At 43.8% G+C, this 17,828-nt stretch overlaps 1 protein-coding gene across 16 annotated transcripts in view; it reads right to left on the bottom strand.

Moving 5' to 3' along the window:
* cep170aa (centrosomal protein 170Aa) overlaps nt 1-17,828 on the bottom strand; it is a 257,407-nt gene that overhangs the window by 211,768 nt on the left and 27,811 nt on the right. For 11 of the 16 annotated variants that reach the window (XM_072512520.1, XM_072512536.1, XM_072512590.1 and 8 more), the window contains exons 2-7: nt 17,206-17,351; nt 16,611-16,643; nt 4,387-4,476; nt 4,095-4,176; nt 3,238-3,293; nt 2,954-3,089 (exon numbers count right to left, since the gene is read on the bottom strand). In XM_072512520.1, coding sequence (XP_072368621.1) covers nt 2,954-3,089; nt 3,238-3,293; nt 4,095-4,176; nt 4,387-4,476; nt 16,611-16,643; nt 17,206-17,310 — 502 coding nt within the window. In that variant the 5' untranslated portion in view covers nt 17,311-17,351. The remainder of the gene's footprint in view (nt 1-2,953; nt 3,090-3,237; nt 3,294-4,094; nt 4,177-4,386; nt 4,477-16,610; nt 16,644-17,205; nt 17,352-17,828) is intronic. The other 5 variants (XM_072512604.1, XM_072512598.1, XM_072512607.1 and 2 more) reach the window with 1 other exon arrangement.

Below are 17,828 nucleotides of genomic sequence, written 5' to 3' on the forward strand. Positions count from 1 at the left end.
TCAGACTCAGCCTGGCACATGTTGCGGACGCGTTGACTCTACTCAACGCGTCCGCCCGTAGACCATCCTCTATCTCTCCTCCCAGCTCCTCCTCCCACTTGCGCTTCAGCTCCTCGATCTGGGTCTCCCCTGACCCCATAAGTTCCTTGTAATGTCAGAGACGCTCCCTTCTTCTACCCACCCTCTGGAAACTACCCTGTACTGAATCCCCCTTAGCGGTAGGAGCGGGAAGGTTGACACCTGTTTAAGTAGGAAGTCCCGCACCTGCAGATACCTGAATTTGTTTCACCTCACCAACCAAAACTTCTCCCCCAGCGCCCCTTGTACTCGGAAAGCTTCCCTCTATAACCATATCCTCCATCTTCTCAATCCCTGCTCTCCACCATATCCGGAACCCCCCCATCCATACTTCCCGGGGCAAGCCGGTGATCATTACAGATTGGGGACCAGACCGATGCTCCCTCTGCTCCCACATGTCTCCTCCATTGCCCCCAGACTCTCAGGGCCGCCACCACCATGGGGCTGGTGGAGTACCATGCCAGCGGGAACAGCAGAAGCGCAGTTACCAATGCCCTCAGACTGGTGCCCTTGCATGAAGCCACCTCCATGCGCTCCCATGCTGACCCCTCCCCCACCACCCACTACCTGATGATGGCTATATTCGCCACCCAGTAATAGTTACTAAAACTTGGCAGCGCCAGCCCGCCCTCTCCCCGATTCCGCTCAAGCATTACCCTCCTTACTCGCGGGGTTCCTGCCCACCCAAATGAAGCCAGTGATCACTTTGTTGACCCGTTTAAAAAAGGACCGCGGAATAAAGATGGGGAGACACTGAAATACAAGCAGGAATCTCGGGAGGACCGTCATCTTCACCGTCTGCACCCTCCCAGCCAGTGACAACGGAAGCGCGTCCCATCTCCGAAAATCGTCCTTCATTTGGTCTACTAGTCGGGCCAGATTTAATTAATGCAGCCGGTCCCATTCCCGTGCCACCTGAATGCCTAGGTACCTAAAGCTTCCCCCTACTGATCTAAACGGCATCTCCCCCAGTCGCCTCTCCTGTCCCCTCGACTGGACCGCAAACATCTCACTTTTCCCCATATTTAGCTTATACCCCGAAAACCGGCCAAATTCCCCCAGAATCCTCATGATTTCTTCCATCCCCTCTATTGGGCCCGATACATACAGAAGCAGGTCGTCTGCATACAGCGAGACTCTGTGCTCCATGTCCCTCCCCCTCCACGCCCACCCCCCCCACCCCAGACCAGCCCCATGAGGCTCGCAGAGCAATTGCCAACGACTCTATAGCTAGCATGAACAACAGTGGGGAGAGGGGGCATGCCAATTGTACAATTAAGCACAGTTCGAATGAGTGATGGCTAAAACAAAGCTCAAAGGAGAATAAAGGGAAATAAATGGCAGAAAATTTGATAAATGTTCTAAAAAGGATAGAACATTTTAAAAGGAAGACCTAATGAAAAATAGGAAATTAAAGTAATTGCAGTGCATCACAATTCTAATATGGTGATTAGCTACAATATTAGTTGCAAATTATATTAAATGCATAAATTGGAGACGCTGAATTTGTTGCCCAAGTACAGAGGCCAAGATGAAATTTGATAGAAGAATTTCAAATCAGGAAGGGTTTACACAGAATACATAAAGGGAAACTGTTTCCAATGGTAGAAAAGTTGATAAGTAGAGACCGCAAATTTGAGGTGACTGGCAAAAGAACCCAAGGCGGCATAAGGAAAAACCAAAAAGAAAATGCTGTAAAATCTCAGCAAGTGTGGCAGCATCTGGGGGGAGAGAAAGAGCTAACGTTGAGTCCAGGTGATCCTTTGTCAACTTTTTTCTGTGTTGTAATATTTTTTGAAAATCCTATTTCTTGGCTTTATACTGTGAATGTCCACTATGCAGTGTATGGACGAGTGCAGATAATAATCAGCCGTTGCATGCAACAACAAAAAAGAAAAACAGAAAAATTGATGCATTTGACGATTACTTTTAAGGCTTTTAAAAATCTCAGGAAGTGATTTCAAGATGTAATCTAATCTCAGAATTCAGATAATGTTCTAAGCCACTCCACATCTGTACATGCTTCTTTTGATTAAAACACAACTAGATTGCTACATTTGAATGTGTTTGAGGCAATCCAGTTGACAATGCTCTAGGTACAGACATGCTGACAAAAAATGGAAGAAGAGGTTGCATATTTTTGGTGTGATCTGCGTCAGAGGTTGATTTGTATTCTGCATTATAGTTCAATTTTGTATAGTTTAATGTAATTATATTTTGCATTTTCAGAATATATTAGTTATGAAACAAAAATGAAAGCCGCTATAGTCCCCAACGACCTTAGGCTGCTCTCCCCTTTTGAGAGAGAGAGCTGACTGGGGGCAGTTTAACCCAAGGGTCACCACACCTCAGGCGAGGGGCAAGATTGAGAATGCAAGGCCTTCATGGATAACCTCAGCCAGGATAGGAACCTGCGCTGTTGGCATCACTCTGCACCATGAACCAGCCGCCCATCCAGCTGAGCTAACCAACTCCCAGTTAGTCAAAGTTAGTTGTAAACATCCAATAAACTGGCAACTACAGCATACTGATGGTTGGGATAATTATAAAAAGACCATACAAGATCTAAATTGGTATGTGTTCAAACCAAGCAAATAATTAAATTTACTTCCTAACTATTCATTACTTTATGTTATTTACCAAATACTTTCTTACTCCCCTGTTTCTGGTTGCTTAAAGATCAGTGGTAACGCAACAGAACAAACTGACTGGAGGCAGAGCCCTTCAATAATGAACAGATGTAATAGCAGAGATACAACAACACAACATGCAGCTAACAGGAGAGTTACAAAATACATTTTAACACAACAATGTTTATGTGACTAAAGGTATTTGGTTAAAATTACAAAAATAAAACTTATTTAACAATAATTACCTGAAGCTTTATGCATTTCTACTACACTGGCCAGCAAATCAGCTTTGGCCTCCATAGAGCTGTCTGGTGCCTCTTTTGATCCTTCAGCCTCTGGAGGTCTCTGTGGTAACTGCAACTGGCTTGTAAACTTTTCATGCTAAAAACAAGATTTAATTTTTTCAGAAAATTCTGCTTTAAGGGTACAGTTTAAAAAAAAACCTATCAGCCCAGTGCCAAAAAATGAATGCAAAATATTTTATATTAGTTTGCACAGGCAGTTTTCAGGCAACCTTTGCAAACCTTACCTTAAGTGCTTCCTCTGGGACGCGCAGTTCCCCTCTCGCCACAGTAAACAAATTGGTATGTAAGGCATGTTAAGGAAAGGAAGAAGAAAACAAGAGCATTGCGAACTAAAATATATTTAAGCATTGAAATATAAATATCAACGGTTATGATTGTTGCTGGAGAAGTTGTGTTGGGGAAATCAACTGATGACAATCAGCAAATATGCCCATCATTCTAAATGATGACCTGCAGACATAACACTGATGGTCTGCCAGGTACAAACTATATATCCAATACATGCACTGATTGCATAACATGTAATGATCTCACACAGCATATCATCGAAGGTCTTAACGGTCAGAGGGCTTTTAGGGAAGTGAAGAAGGAATCAAGTAGGGTTTCTGTTGCTCATCATTATCCAATGATCCTTGCTGGTAAGTATGTAGGAGGGAAAGATCAGATTCAGCTGTGATGACTTTCCATCGTCAAATAACTTGTTCAAACATCGAGGGTCTGTTGGCACCCAATGACCCATAAATACAGAAATCACCACCTTCAGTAGAGATAGGGAGCAAATCAGGAGTAAAAATAAAATCAAAGTGGAAATTCTTTTTGCATACGTCTCAAACCGACAATAATACACCAATTATATTTACCACAAATTGTAATTGAGGAAATGGCATTGAGAACCACATCAGGAAGGAAAGATTAGAAAGATATACAGATTTTGTAACAAGGAGGAGCAGGAGGTAATTTTTGTGGAGCATAAATGCCAGCATAGACAACTGGACTGAATGTTTCTATGGTGTAGGCTCCATGGAACTCTATTTGCAAATTGTTATTGCTTACTAACCAAATAGCTTATTTTGGAAAAGGATATCATATCCGAATCGAAGTTTATCATCGATCTTCAAAGTGATATAGGTTTGCTCTGGTATTCGTGCTTCATTCACAAATGTCTGAAAACAAACGCATCCTGGTCAGGAATTAATAAAAGATACCTACTTCATCGATCTTTAATTTTAACTGTAATTCCACAAATCTATTAAAGAGTAACCATTCTAAATCACAACATTTTCCAAGTGTTGCGTATATTGCATTTTTACAGTGTTTAAAATATACTAAAGGTTCAAAAATTAGCTCGGACAAAAATGTCAAAAGTCACATACCCCGTTTAGACTGCCAAGATCCTTTACTTTATGCTCATCTTCAGCAGAGTTATAGTTGATAACAGCATGTTGCTTGTCCACACTGCGGGACTGTAAAATAAAACAATTTCCCACTTTTGTTTTACTCGGTGTAAATAAAAAAAGCACAAATGAGAAAACACATGAAAAATTCATCCAAATGCCACCAACCCCATGGAATCTCTTTTTTTTCCTCATTTAGCTTTTTGAAGACTGCTCAACACGGCACAGACTTCAAATTGTACAATACCTGATTTCATTAATTTTACAGCGTCTGATTTAGCATCTGATTTAAATCATCTTCACTTGAAATACTACTTACTTTGGCATGGAGATTACACAAAGCATTGTTAGTGGGTCATCAACTTTGTTTGGATCAGTCTTGCCCCCTCCCTGGATAATTTTAAACTCCTTCTCAAAACTCTCCCCTGATGGTGCCACATTCGTGACATTTCATTTTGCACTCCAGTTTGCATCTCCTCAATCTAAAGCACTTTGATAAATCATCAGATCCGTAGGCTAGGATCTTGATTAATACTTCAAAGTCAATATTGAGGAGGAATAAGTGTTTCTTTTGACACGTGTACAGTGCAACTCTGGCTTTGTTTCTGTTATAGTAATTGTGACTGCAATAATACAGGAAGCCTTGCAAAGCTCAGATTAACTATTTGCCAGCAGTCTTCCAGAAGTTGGAAATCTTTGCTTGATGATTAAAAACTGGGGCTTCAAACACCTGTGCAATGGCAGGGTTTGAGAGTTAGAAGAGAGGTTTGTTTGATAGTGTGAAGCTTTCAATTACAAATACACAAGGGATCACACCAAGCATCAATTCAATTTAGTAGGCAACAGCAGCAGCATGCCTTGGTACTCTTTCTGACCATTCTTGGAGACTTGATAAGTGCCTCCTCCTCACCCCGAAGTTCAACAATTTGGCCACTGAAAGTGAATGACAACTGGAACCAACTTGACATTCGTAATAATAATAATAATAATCTTTATTGGTCACAAGTAGACTTACATTAACACTGCAATGAAGTTACTGTGAAAAGCCCCTAGTTGCCACATTCTGGCGCCTTTTCGGGTACACGGAGGGAGAATTCAGAATATCCAATTCACCTATCAAGCACGACGTTCGGGACTTATGGGAGGAAACCGGAGCACGCGGAGAAAACCCACGCAGACACTGGGAGAATGTGCAGACTCCGCACAGACAGTGACCTAAGCTGGGAATCGAACCTGGGACCCTGACGCTGTGAAGCAACAGTGCTAACCCCTAGTTGCCACATTCTGGCCCCTTTTCGGGTACACGGAGGGGGAATTCAGAATATCCAATTCACCTAACAAGCACGACGTTCGGGACTTATGGGAGGAAACCGGAGCACGCGGAGAAAACCCACGCAGACACAGGGAGAATGTGCAGACTCCGCACAGACAGTGACCTAAGCTGGGAATCGAACCTGGGAGCCTGACGCTGTGAACAACAGTGCTAACCACTGTGCTACTGTGCCGCCCTTGCATCCCCTTCTCGTTCTTCCCAAAACTAAGACTGAAAACCAAGACCATTTCAAATACCCTGAACACAAGGAAATCATGCAAGTATTAAATATTTTAAAGGCAAAAAAAAAGAAAGAAAATTGAAGGAATTCCATACCACTGCTGTTAGATAATGTGACCCACAATCTCTCAGGCTACAAGTCACGCCAGCTTTTGAATGACAATGTCAATCGTAATCCTTGTCAGTGCTCAGTTATGGTACATGCTGTTTGGCTGGGCTTGAAGGCCTAACTTAGGGGTGGGGGGAAAAAAAGTGCAGAATATCATAGGACAGACTCAAAGATTTGAGTAGTAGAATGTCAGAGGGATAGGAAAAAAAAACCTATGGTGAGATCACACATGGGAGAGTGCCGATTAGCTAATTATTCCTAGTGCCACAGGCTAGTGAGTGCAGAAAGAGAAGAGTGCAAATGGCTGGAGAAATGATGCAAGGTGGAGGGGTTTTGTTTCCCTGGTATCGCAAGTAGTTCATGGGAAATGGGACTGTGTAAGCAGGTAGAAGGTATTTTGCATCTCAACTAGGCTAGGATTAATATTGTAGATTTTGGCCGGGGGGGGGGGGGGAGAAGCACAGCAGGAAACGGAAGGGAGAAAATAAGCAAGTAGAGAAAAGCAGAGGATATAAAGGCTACAAGATTTTCAAAAGCAGTGCTTAATGGTATATATTTTATTGAAAGTAGTCTGATTAATAAGGCAGAAGAACTGACACAGTTGGATTTGACATCATTGCCACAAAGCATAGGAACAGATAGCCACTTGACCTGTTGAGTCTGCTCCACCATTCAATGAGATCATGATTGATCTGATATGATAATCCTCAACTCCACTTTCCCACCTTATCCCCATAACTTTTGTTTCCCTCAATGATTAACAATCTGTTTATTACAACCTTGAACATACTTAATGACCTAACCTCTATAGTCCTTTGTGGTAAAGAATTTCACAGATTCAGTACTCTTGAGAGAACAAATTACTCCTCATTTCTGTATTAAATTGAAAAATGGCTTTAAAATGGGCAGGATTGGCAGCTCAACATTCTTGGTTACAGGGCATTCTAATTGGTCAGAGGAGTTAAAACAAGGATGGGGAAATCGCACTATTCCCAAAAGAAACAATTCCAGGTGAGAGAAGAGATAATGGGCTAAAAAGAAATCATGGAAAGAGGCCATATGGGTTGAACTGAAGAACAAAATTGCCAAGAACAGAAGTGCACACAACTGTGCTGCAATAGTAGGGGATTTCAACCACCCCAATTCTGAAAATGCATTCAGGGTAATATTGTTTTCAACCAGTATTTTGCAATCTCAACAAGATAGGCAATTCTAGACTTCGTCTTTGGGGATTAAACTGGGTTGGTGGAAGGCTCATCTTTTCAAAAATTCATTTACGGGATGTGGACATCGCTGGCTAGGCCAGCATTTATTGACTATCCCTAGATGCCCTTCAGAAGGTGGTGGTGAGTTGCCTTCTTGAACCACTGCAATCCCTGAGGTGTAGGTACACCCACTGTGTTGTTAGGGAGGGAGTTCCAGGATTTTGACCCAGTGACAGCGTGGGAACGGCGATATATTTCCAGGCTGGGGTGGTGAGTGACTTGGAGGGCAACCTCCAGGTAGTGGGGTCCCCAGGTATCTGCTGCTCTTGTCCTTCTAGATGGTAGTCGTCATGGGTTTGGAAGGTGCTGCCTAAGGAAACTTAGTGAGTTATTGCAGTGCACCTTGTAGATGGTACACACGGTTGCCACTGTTCATCAGTGGTGTAGGGATTGAATGTTTGCGAAAGGGGGAGCAATCAAGCTGGCTGCTTTGTCCTGGATGGTGTTGAGCTTCTTGAGTGTTGTTGGAGCTGCACTCATCCAGGCAAGTGGACAGTATTACATTACACTCCTATCTTACGTCTTGTAGATGGTGGACAGGCTTTTTGAGGGGGGAGGGCGCGGAATATGCCAGTCCAATTCAGTTTCTGATCAATGGTAACCCCCAAGGTGTTGATTGTGGGGGATTCAGCGATGGTGATGTAATTGAATGTCAAGAGGAGAGATCATAATTCTGTTAGGTTTGGCGTAGTTATGGAGTAGGACAAAGATTGATCAATGTGTGAGTGTCCTCAATTGGAGAAAGGCCAGTCTTACTGAGCAGAGATGTGATTTTGAAAAACTAGACTGGAAACAGCTACTTGAAGATAAGTCAGTGTCACAACAGTGGGATGCATTCAAGAAAGAGATAGTGAGGGATAAAAGAAACTATGTTCTCACAAAGAAAAAGCAATGGAGGAACTAGCAGAGGCTCTGAACATCAATTGTCTACAGCAGAAGATTGGAAATGTGACAGAGGAATGGAAGGCTGCTAACACAGTGAGCTTTGCACACGAGCAGAGGGAGAGACCACATCTGGAGTGAGGCAAGGACAGGTTGAGTTTTAAACTTGGGAATTTGAAGCAGAGTAGGATTTCAGTGCCGAGCAGGAAGAGGTGCTCTTCGCTTTTCTCCTTGCTTTGTAACTTTTAAATCTTCAGAGAGGCGTCTTGCCCTGCAGCAGCTGAGGCTACAAGGGACAGAGCTGATTGGTAAGTAGTAGGAAAAGTCGATCAGTCTTTACAACTTTACAACATTACTTATAATTTGAAAATAGGTTGTGTGCTTTATAGTCTGTAAGGGCTATAATTGGTAGTAACAAGGATAAGGAAAAAGGGGCGTATAGAATTGACGAAAATCTAATATCAGTCATCTTCCAAAGCTTCAATTTAAAAGGGTAAGTCATAGCCTTGAGAATACAAGCCTTGGTTTGCTCCTCTTGCTCCATGTGGGAGGTGAGGAACATTTCCAGTACCCGGGGCTGGCATGTGTGCAGGAAGTGTCTCCAGCTACAGTTCCTGGAAGCCAGAGCTTTGGAGCTGGAGCGATGGCTGGGGACACTGTGCAGCATTTGCGAGGCAGAGAGGATCGTGGATAGCATGTAGAGAGAGATGGTCAAACCGCAGGCTCAAACTCCGCAGGCAGGAAGGGAATGGGTGACCACCAGGCAGAGCAAGAAAGCTAAGCAGGCAGTGCAGGAATCTACTGTGGCTATTCCCCTGCAAAATAGATATACCGTTTTGGATACAGTGTTGAGGAATGACCTCTTCAGGGGAAAACACAACAGCCAAATTCGCTGTATCATGGCTGGGGAGAAATAAAAAGTGTGGGAATGCAATATTTATAGAGGGTTCGATTGCAAGGGAATAGATAGATGTTTTTGTGGCCGCAAACGAGGCTCCAGGATGGTACATTGCCTTCCTAGTGCGAGGGTCAAGGATGTCTTGGAGCAGTTAGAGGACGTTCTGGAGGGGGAGGGTGAACAGCCAGTGGTCATGGTGCACATCGGTACCAACACATAGGAGAAAAAAAAAATGGGGGAGGTCCTGAAAGCAGAATATAGGGAGTTAGAAAGAAAGTTGAGAAGTCAAACCTCAAAAGGTGGTGATCTCAGGATTACTACCAGTGCCACGTGTTAGTCAAAGTTGAAATAGTAGGCTGCATTGGATGAATACTTGGCTGAAGAGATGGTGTGAGGGGGAGGGTTTCAGATTCCTGGGGCATTGGGGCCAGTTCTGGGGAGGTGGAATCTGTACAAACCTCTTTGATATGGTGGAGGAGTTCATGAAGGCTGAAGGACTGGGACTGAACGGAGTTTGGATTACATCTGAAGTTATGGTTGGGTTGGTTTGGGGGCATTAGGATATTGTGTTGTTTTTTTCTTTTAATTGCTTTTAACATATTTGGCTGTTTTTGCTCTGTACTTGATCACTGTGTGGGAAGGTAGTTGGGTGGAGGGGGGTCAGGGGAGTTTCGGTGTTGAAGGTAGAGGGAGTGGGCGAAGAGGGGGTTGTGTGTGTTTGATAAGTGGGGAGAGGGGCCTTTGGAGGGGGCCACCTCGCTAGCAAGCAAAGTCTGGCTAGTGAACAGGAGCACGGTGTGGAGAGGGGCTGCAGCCGGCCAAACCTGTGTGGACAGGTTTTGGCTTGCCTGGGAGATCTGAATGGTGGGCGGAGGGGAAGGAGTAAGAGGAAGTGGCTGCGGTGTTCGGGGGGGGGGGCTGTCCAACCCTGGAAGTGAAGCCGGGGAGGGCACCTTCAACAGGTGGCGGATACAAGATTTTGGTGGGGGCAGGAATGTGCTGAGGGGTGGTTACGGCTGATAGAGATGGGGAGGGTGGGGGGGTGGGGTTGAGAGACCCCCAGTCCAAATGGTGGCGTGGAATGTACGGGGATTGGGTGGTGCAGTGAAGAGGGCAAGAGTCTTTTCATAATTGAAGAGCCGATGTGGTGCTGCTACAGGAGACCCATCCGAGGCTGAAGGATCAGGTACGGCTTCTGAAGAGTTGGGCGAGTGAGGCATTCCAACTTTGATAGCAGGACCCGGGGGATAGCAATACTGGTGGGTAAGAGGGTTAGTTTCCAGATGGAGCAAGTAGCGGCTGATCAGGGGGGCAGATACGTTACACTTAAGGGACGAAGCAGGGGGGTTGGTGTCAGTGCTGGAGCAGGTGAATAGGGTATTTAAGGACTTCTATAAGAAATTGTATAGGTCGGCGCCCCCGGGGTTGAGCCGGATATGTGGCAGTTTTAGAGGGATTAGAGTGTCCAACGCTGGGGAAGGAGGGCAGGCTGGAGGGGCCAGTAGGGACTGAGTAGGGAAAATGCAGACGGGGTATGTACCAGGGTCGGATGGGACCCCGGTGGAATTTTATAAGACGTTTGCAGACAAGGTGACACCGTTGCTGGTGGAGATGATGCTCGAGGATGAGGTGGCGAAGGGGGTGCTTCCAGGGACGATGGGACGGGTTTCTATTCCGCTTTTGTTAAAGAAAGAAAATGACCCGGTGGGGTGTGGGTCGTACTGGCCAATATTCCTGTTAAATGTGGACACCAAGATACTTTCCAAGGTATTGGCGCTTAGAATGGAGGAGTGCCTCCCGCAGGAGGTTGGCAAGGAGGGGTGTAGCCACCTGGGTTGGCCACTTCCCGACTTAAAATGGAGATCCGCAAAGACTACAGGGAAATTCAGCCAATACAGGCAAAAACTAGCAGGTGCAAAGTCTCCTGTGTATTAAGACTTGCGGAAACCCAGACAGCACTGAAACTCACAGCCATCTGCATATTAATGAGCGATCCCCGGGAACAATTGAAACATTTAAGGTGAATAAGGCCAAGCCAGACTCCTCAGTGCCAGCAGGAGCCAAGACAAAGGAAGGCCAACGGACACTCAGGGACCGTCCAGTGATCAGGGAACAGCTCCAGTATTGGAGAAATCGATCCAAGTGATCAGAACTTAGTCCAATCACTTGGAACCAGATACGGGTCCGCCCCGAAGCCCCTGGGGACAATAAAGTAGAGTCCCCAAGTTCAAATTGTCCTTCTTGGCAGGGTCACTCAGCAGCGAACCAACCCTTGACAGTGAACTGCCTAGCTGCCGCATCAACCAAGTAAGTCTCCAGTCAACGCACTCTACGAGATAGGCACTCCTAGCTACCAGTCCATACCAGCTTTTGAACCCTGCAGACTCAGAATCAAACGAAAGGCCATTTGTTCCCCTGACCTGGTGGGCTAGTTCCGAAGCTAAGTATAGGCCTTTTAGTGATAGAGAATAGTCTAGAAAGTAGAGTTTATGCATGAGTAGTGATTTACTGTATATAATAAATGTGTTTTGATTTGAATCTTACTAATTGGTGTGTCGAGTTATTGATCAGTACTTGAACTTGAACCTCGTGGCGGTATAAAGATACCTGGCGACTCGAGAGCAAAGGTTATAGAAACAGAGCAAATTCAGTAATGACCCAACGGGCAACGAATTAAGAGCCAACCAAAGTTAGCAACACCAGACAGGGTTTGTAAAGCGGAAGAAGTTAGTATAGAATGTATGGCACCTGTTGACTGTTGTTCTACCCCCAGCAGTACGGGAGGAGCAGGAGGTTATAGTGGCGTTGGACACGGAAAAGGTGTTTGACAAGGTTGAGTGGAGCTATTTGTTTGTGGTGCTGGAGCGGTTCAGGATAGGACCTAGATATGTGGCATGGGCCAAGTAGTTGTACGTGGATCCGAAGGTGAGCATTCATATGAATGAGGTGAGCTTGGGCTACCTTTGGCTACAGAGGGGAAATGAGGCAGGGGTGTCCCATGACCCCCCTTCTTGTTTGGGTTGGTGATAGAGTCCTTGGCCCAATTGCACGGAGTGGCTCGGATAAGTGGAGGGGTATAGTGAGGGGAGAGGGGGGGGGGGGGGGGGGGGGGGGGAAGCTGGCGACCTTCTTTTATGCATATCAGATCCGGGTCCTACGGTGCAGGCATAATGGAGCTGCTGAAGTGGGTTGGGACTTTTTCGGGTTACGAACTAAATTTGGAGAAGAGGGAGTACTTTTCGGTTTCCCCGCCAGGAAAGGTGGCTCAGGGCTTCGTAAATTAAACTTCATGAGCATGAGCCTAGTGTGTAGGTCCAAGGTGGACTTGCAGACGTGGGACAGTTGCCCCCTGTTGCTTGAGAGCAGAGTGCAATTGGTGAAAATGAATATTTTGCCATGGTTTCTTTTCATTCCAGTATCTCCCGGTCTTCCTGCCAAAGGCATTTTTCGTGGCAGTGCAGTGGCTGATCTCATCATTTATTTGGTCTGGGAAGGTTACCAGGATTCGTAAAATGGTGCTTCAGAGAGGGTGACAGTTGAGGGGCTTGGCCTTACCGAATCTTATGTATTACTACTGGGTGATAAATGCCAAGAAGGTGCGGGATTGGGGTTGGGAGCCAGAGGCAGTGTGGGTGAGGATGGAGGCAGGCTCGTCTAAGGTGTAGGGACTGTGGGGGGTTGGCTACAGTGCCTCTCCAGTTCACGGCAGGGAAGCACTCGAGTCGCCCAGTGATGGCAACGCTGAAGATATGGAGGCAATTTAGGCAGCATTTTAAATTAGGACAGCATTGAAATTGATGCCAGCCCAAGACAATCACTTATTTGAACCAGCTAGATTGGATGCACAGTTTCGGGGCTGGGAGGAGAAAGGGTGGTTACACTAAAGGATCTATTCCTGAGAGGACGATTCGCGAGGTTGGAAGAGTTTAGGGAGAAGTTTGGGATCCCACAGACCGAGGCTTTTAGGTACATGCAGGTGCAGGATTTTGTCAGGAAGACTTTCCCGGCGTATGGCAGAAGGGTGGGAACCAGAGTGTTAGCTTAGAAGGTATAATAACTGAAGGGGAAATAGAGAACAAAAAGAAGAGAACATCACCCTGTCTTCTCAAACACAATGGGTTTGAAGTGTATTTGTTTCAACGCCAGAAGTATAGCAGGTAAGGCAGATGAAATTAGAGCACTTATTAGTACTTGGAACTATGATGTTGTGGCTATCTCAGAAATGTGGTTAAAGGAAGGGCAAGATTGGCACCTGAACGTTGGAGGATATAGATACTTCAGGAGAGATAGAGGGGGATGTAAAAGGGATGGGGGCGTAACATTACAAGTTAAGGAGAATATTATAGCCGTATTGCGGGAGGATACCTCGGCGGCCTCAGACAATGAGGCAATCTGCGTAGAGCTCAGGAACAGGAAGGGGGCAATCATAATGTTGGGCATTATATATAGGCCCCCCAATTGCCAGCGAGATATAGAGGAGCAGATAGGTAGAGAGATTTTGGATAGGTGCAAAAGTAACAGGGTTGTTGTGGTAGGGGATTTTAACTTCCCCTGTACTGACTGGGACTCACTTAGTGCTAGGGGCTTGGATGGGGCAGAGTTTGTAAGGTGTATCCAGAAAGCCTTCTTGATGCAATATGTAGATAGTCCAACTAGGCAAAGGGCAGCACTGGATCTGGTATTGGGGAATGAGCCTGGACAGGTGGTTGAGGTTTCAGTAAGAGAACATTTTGGGAGTAGTGACCACAATTCCTTATGTTTTAGGGTACTTTTGGATAGGGATGAGGGTAATGTATTCACACAGAGATCCTCACAAGATCAGCCCTCTCATGTTTTCTAACCCTTGCATCACGCATACAGTTTTGAGCAATTCAATACATCGCATTGTTTGGTCGGATGGGGCATACACAGGTTATGGAACACATGTATTGCAATTGTATGGGGCAGGCTGAGTGGAACAGAGTTTTTTTTTTACCCATCTATCGCTGTTCCTAAGTTTATAAATGAGCAGCAACTTAGAATGAACTGCAATTCACTGCCCCACCCATTCCTCCAGAATTTCTATTATTTTCTAATATTAATCATGATTGTCCAAAGTATTCAGCAGCCTGGGTGTCCAATTTTGGTGAAAACAAATTGGACACGGTTGAACAGGGTTTGCTGCTGGAATAAAATTAGTTAAAAGGTCATAAAGGAGTCAAGATTCACAGCAAAAGTGTAAATTTTGCATACTAAAACATGTGCTACAAAGGACTATTGTTATTCCATTAAGAGTAATGAGAGGGAAGAAAAAATATATATTTTTTGAAATACTGAAGCTCATATGGAGCTCATATGAATGATCTCATATCCAGTTGGACTGAATGGCCTATTTCTGAGCTGTATAATTCTATACATGTTCAACTGTACCAAAATGGTTGGAGGACATGTAAATTCGCACAATGACAACATCTGCCTTTGTGATAAGTATTAAATACTTTTTCTTTGAAAAAGAAAAAATGAATACAAGAGTATTTGCACAGACTCACATTGGCAAGTAAAAACTAACTCAGTGAGTCCATATTTACTGTATCATATGCATAAGAGCACAAAGCAAGTCCAAACTGCAAAACACTATTTTGTTTTGAATTTCTTGCAGCAATTATTTGCATACTGAGTCTACGTCCCAATCTTGACCCCTGGAGAATTCTACAACAAACCTTCCACCAGCACAAAAAGTATCCATTAGCAACTCTGTCCTGTTACTCGGCCAATTCCATACCTTTTTGCTACTGTCCCTTTTATCCCATAAGCTATAGCTTTGCTCACAGGTCTGTTGTGTGGCACCATTTCAAACGCCTTTTGGAAGTCCATGTACACCACATCAACAGCATTACCTTGATCAACCCTCTTTGTTATCTCTCCAAAACTCAAGTTAGTTCAATGTGATTTTCCCTTAGGAATTGCCTCTGCAATTCACACTCATTTCACTCCGTATCCTTGGATGCATCTGATCTTGTCCCTTTCCATTTTAAATCCACCTAGTGCCTGAACTATCCAATCTTTCATGGCCGAGGTCACATCTTTCTTCTTAAAGACAGATGCAATGTAATAATTTAGTACATCAAATCCTAATAACATCCATTACAGTGTATTTATTTCGCTTCAACATACACAAGGTGCTGCACTGCATGCTATAAGCAAACAATGAGTTTGGGAGGTGTTTATAATCCACTCCTATTAATTAAAAGCAATTTAATCAGATAGACTGGGTAATTTGAATATGCTGAACTGTATTGTACTTGCTTACTTTGAATAATAACAATCATTTTTATTGTCACAAGTAGGCTTACATTAACACCGCAATGAAGTTACTGTGAAAAGCTCCTAGTCGCCACATTTGGCACCTGCTCGGGTACACAGAGGGAGATTTCAGAATGTCCAAATTACCTAACAGCCCGTCTTTGCGACTTGTGGGAGGAAACCAGAGCACCCGGAGGAAACTCACGCAGACGCGAGGAGAACGTGCAGACTCCGCACAGACAGTGATCCAAGCCTGGAATCGACCCTGGGACCATGAAGCTACAATGCTAATCACTGTGCTACCGTGCTACCCTGAATGACTGCACTGAAGGAAAACAACTGGATTAAATAGCAGGCTGCGTTTTGTTTACAACCTAAGATTACAATAAAGATTTACCAAAAAGTGGCAAGAAAGCCAAGATTTTTGAGTAGGCGGAGCATCCAGATATTGAAAATATTTAACTGCATTATTCTTTTCAACCCTTCGTGTGGTAGCTATATGTCAACAAGTCAAACCTGGAGGACCATAATGCTACTCCCACTACGGTGTCAGCATCAAACATTTCCAAGGCAGGTATAGCACCAGTCACAAAATAAAGCTTTCATTTAATTAATTCAAGAATGTGCCGAGAAGCGCATTGCATTCTTCAACAATTTCATTTTCCACATCAAGTTCCTTGTGGCCCGAGTAAGATTGCCAATGTAATGCCAACTTGGTATTAGATTTTGAATATAGGTCTATGTCCATCAAAAGCTGGATTCAAACTTCCCAAACTCTATTAGCTTAAAATTCTCCAGAGAGAGTGGATATTTATCCAATCGGAATTTGACTGAAATGCAGGGCGATTGTTCCGAGGCACACTACACCCCCAAATTCCTTCCCTTTAATACATTTATGTCAGACCAACTTGATATTATCCTTTAAATGTTGTAAAAAGAATTAGGTATTAAAACGTGAGGCACAAGAAAGATTGTAAGCAATCTTACAAAGGTTGAGTAATAATTTTGATACACCATTCATTTTAATCTGAAAGGGTTCATGTCCACACATATTTGTTGCTGAGGGAGAACGAATACAAGAGAAGTGTGATAACTGATTCACACTGGACTAAATTTTTGTGACAACTTTAAAAAAATTCTATTCCACTAAAATGTGACACACAACCTTAGGAAACAAACTCCAATCCTAAAATCTTTTATATTCTTCCTACTCACTCGTATCGGCAGGACTTTGCACACTTTGGCCATCTGGAAAAAATTTAAACATGAAGTTATCCAAAATAAATGCATAAAGAGGAGGGGAATGAAAACAAAAACTTTAGAAATGCTGGAAAACACTTGGGGGTTAACTCGTTTGGCAAATCATAAAAACTGAAATGAACTTGTGTGTGGCATACATAAAGATGGCAACGAATGCATGTTGAAAAAACAACACCACAAACCTAATTAATTGAAGCCAGGAAAGTTGGATTTCAGACAAATATTAGATGTGGCAATAATGAAGCATTTCATTTTGGATTCATTCAAATCTGCTGCTTCCCTTTCCCAGGCTGAATTTATACAAAGAGAAAATCATTTTCAAAGAGTCAAGTTGATGTCTAACGAGTTTCAATTCCTTACTCGCTGATATGGTTTCTGTAAACAGTATGAATTATTTCAGTAAATGCCTTCAAGAGATTCAAACAAAAATAAATCAGTTAAACTGAATTATCTTGATGGCAGTTTGAGTTCAATTGTGTATATATTTGCATCAAAAGCTGCAAGACTGTTCGAGCAAAGGCTTGCGATGCACATCCCTTGAGTGAGTTACCTGTAACATCAATTCACAGTCATCCCGGCCTACAAAGATCATTTCACGTGGCAGCCGGTGACGTGTGCCTCCACTGCTCACCAAAAACCAGGATGTTAAGCTCATTTTCCGCAGTTACTAAAATGCTGTTTCGACACTACGTCATCCTGTGGAGAGAAAACAAAACATATTTTTAGGTTCACTTATTTTTCACAGTACTACTAGAAGCATACTATGCACCCTTCCATAAACGTTGGTGGATTCTCTGTGCTGATTAAAGCCAGATGTCAGAGGCCATCACAGGAAATGACAGACTGCTGGATTTGAAGATGGCTAGAAATTTACATACAAGCCACCAGCTGTTATGAAGTGCAGCTGCTTGATACTTGCAACCTCTGAAAATTAACAACCAATCAAAAAAAACAGCAAAAGCAATTAAATGTATTTTGTAACAGTGCTCTGCTTTTCTATGGAGTTATGTGTTGCATGTTGCAAGACTCTTCCCACATAGCAAAGAGTCTTTTGTAAACTGAATAATTGCAGCAAAACAGATCCAAAGTTTTCAACCATTTAAATAGTGGTTTTACTGTCAGACACTTGTGAATGTGCTGTATGACAGACTCTAAATGGCTACTATGTGAATA

The sequence above is a fragment of the Scyliorhinus torazame genome, chromosome 1 (assembly GCF_047496885.1).
Source record: "Scyliorhinus torazame isolate Kashiwa2021f chromosome 1, sScyTor2.1, whole genome shotgun sequence".
Classification (NCBI taxonomy): domain Eukaryota; kingdom Metazoa; phylum Chordata; class Chondrichthyes; order Carcharhiniformes; family Scyliorhinidae; genus Scyliorhinus; species Scyliorhinus torazame.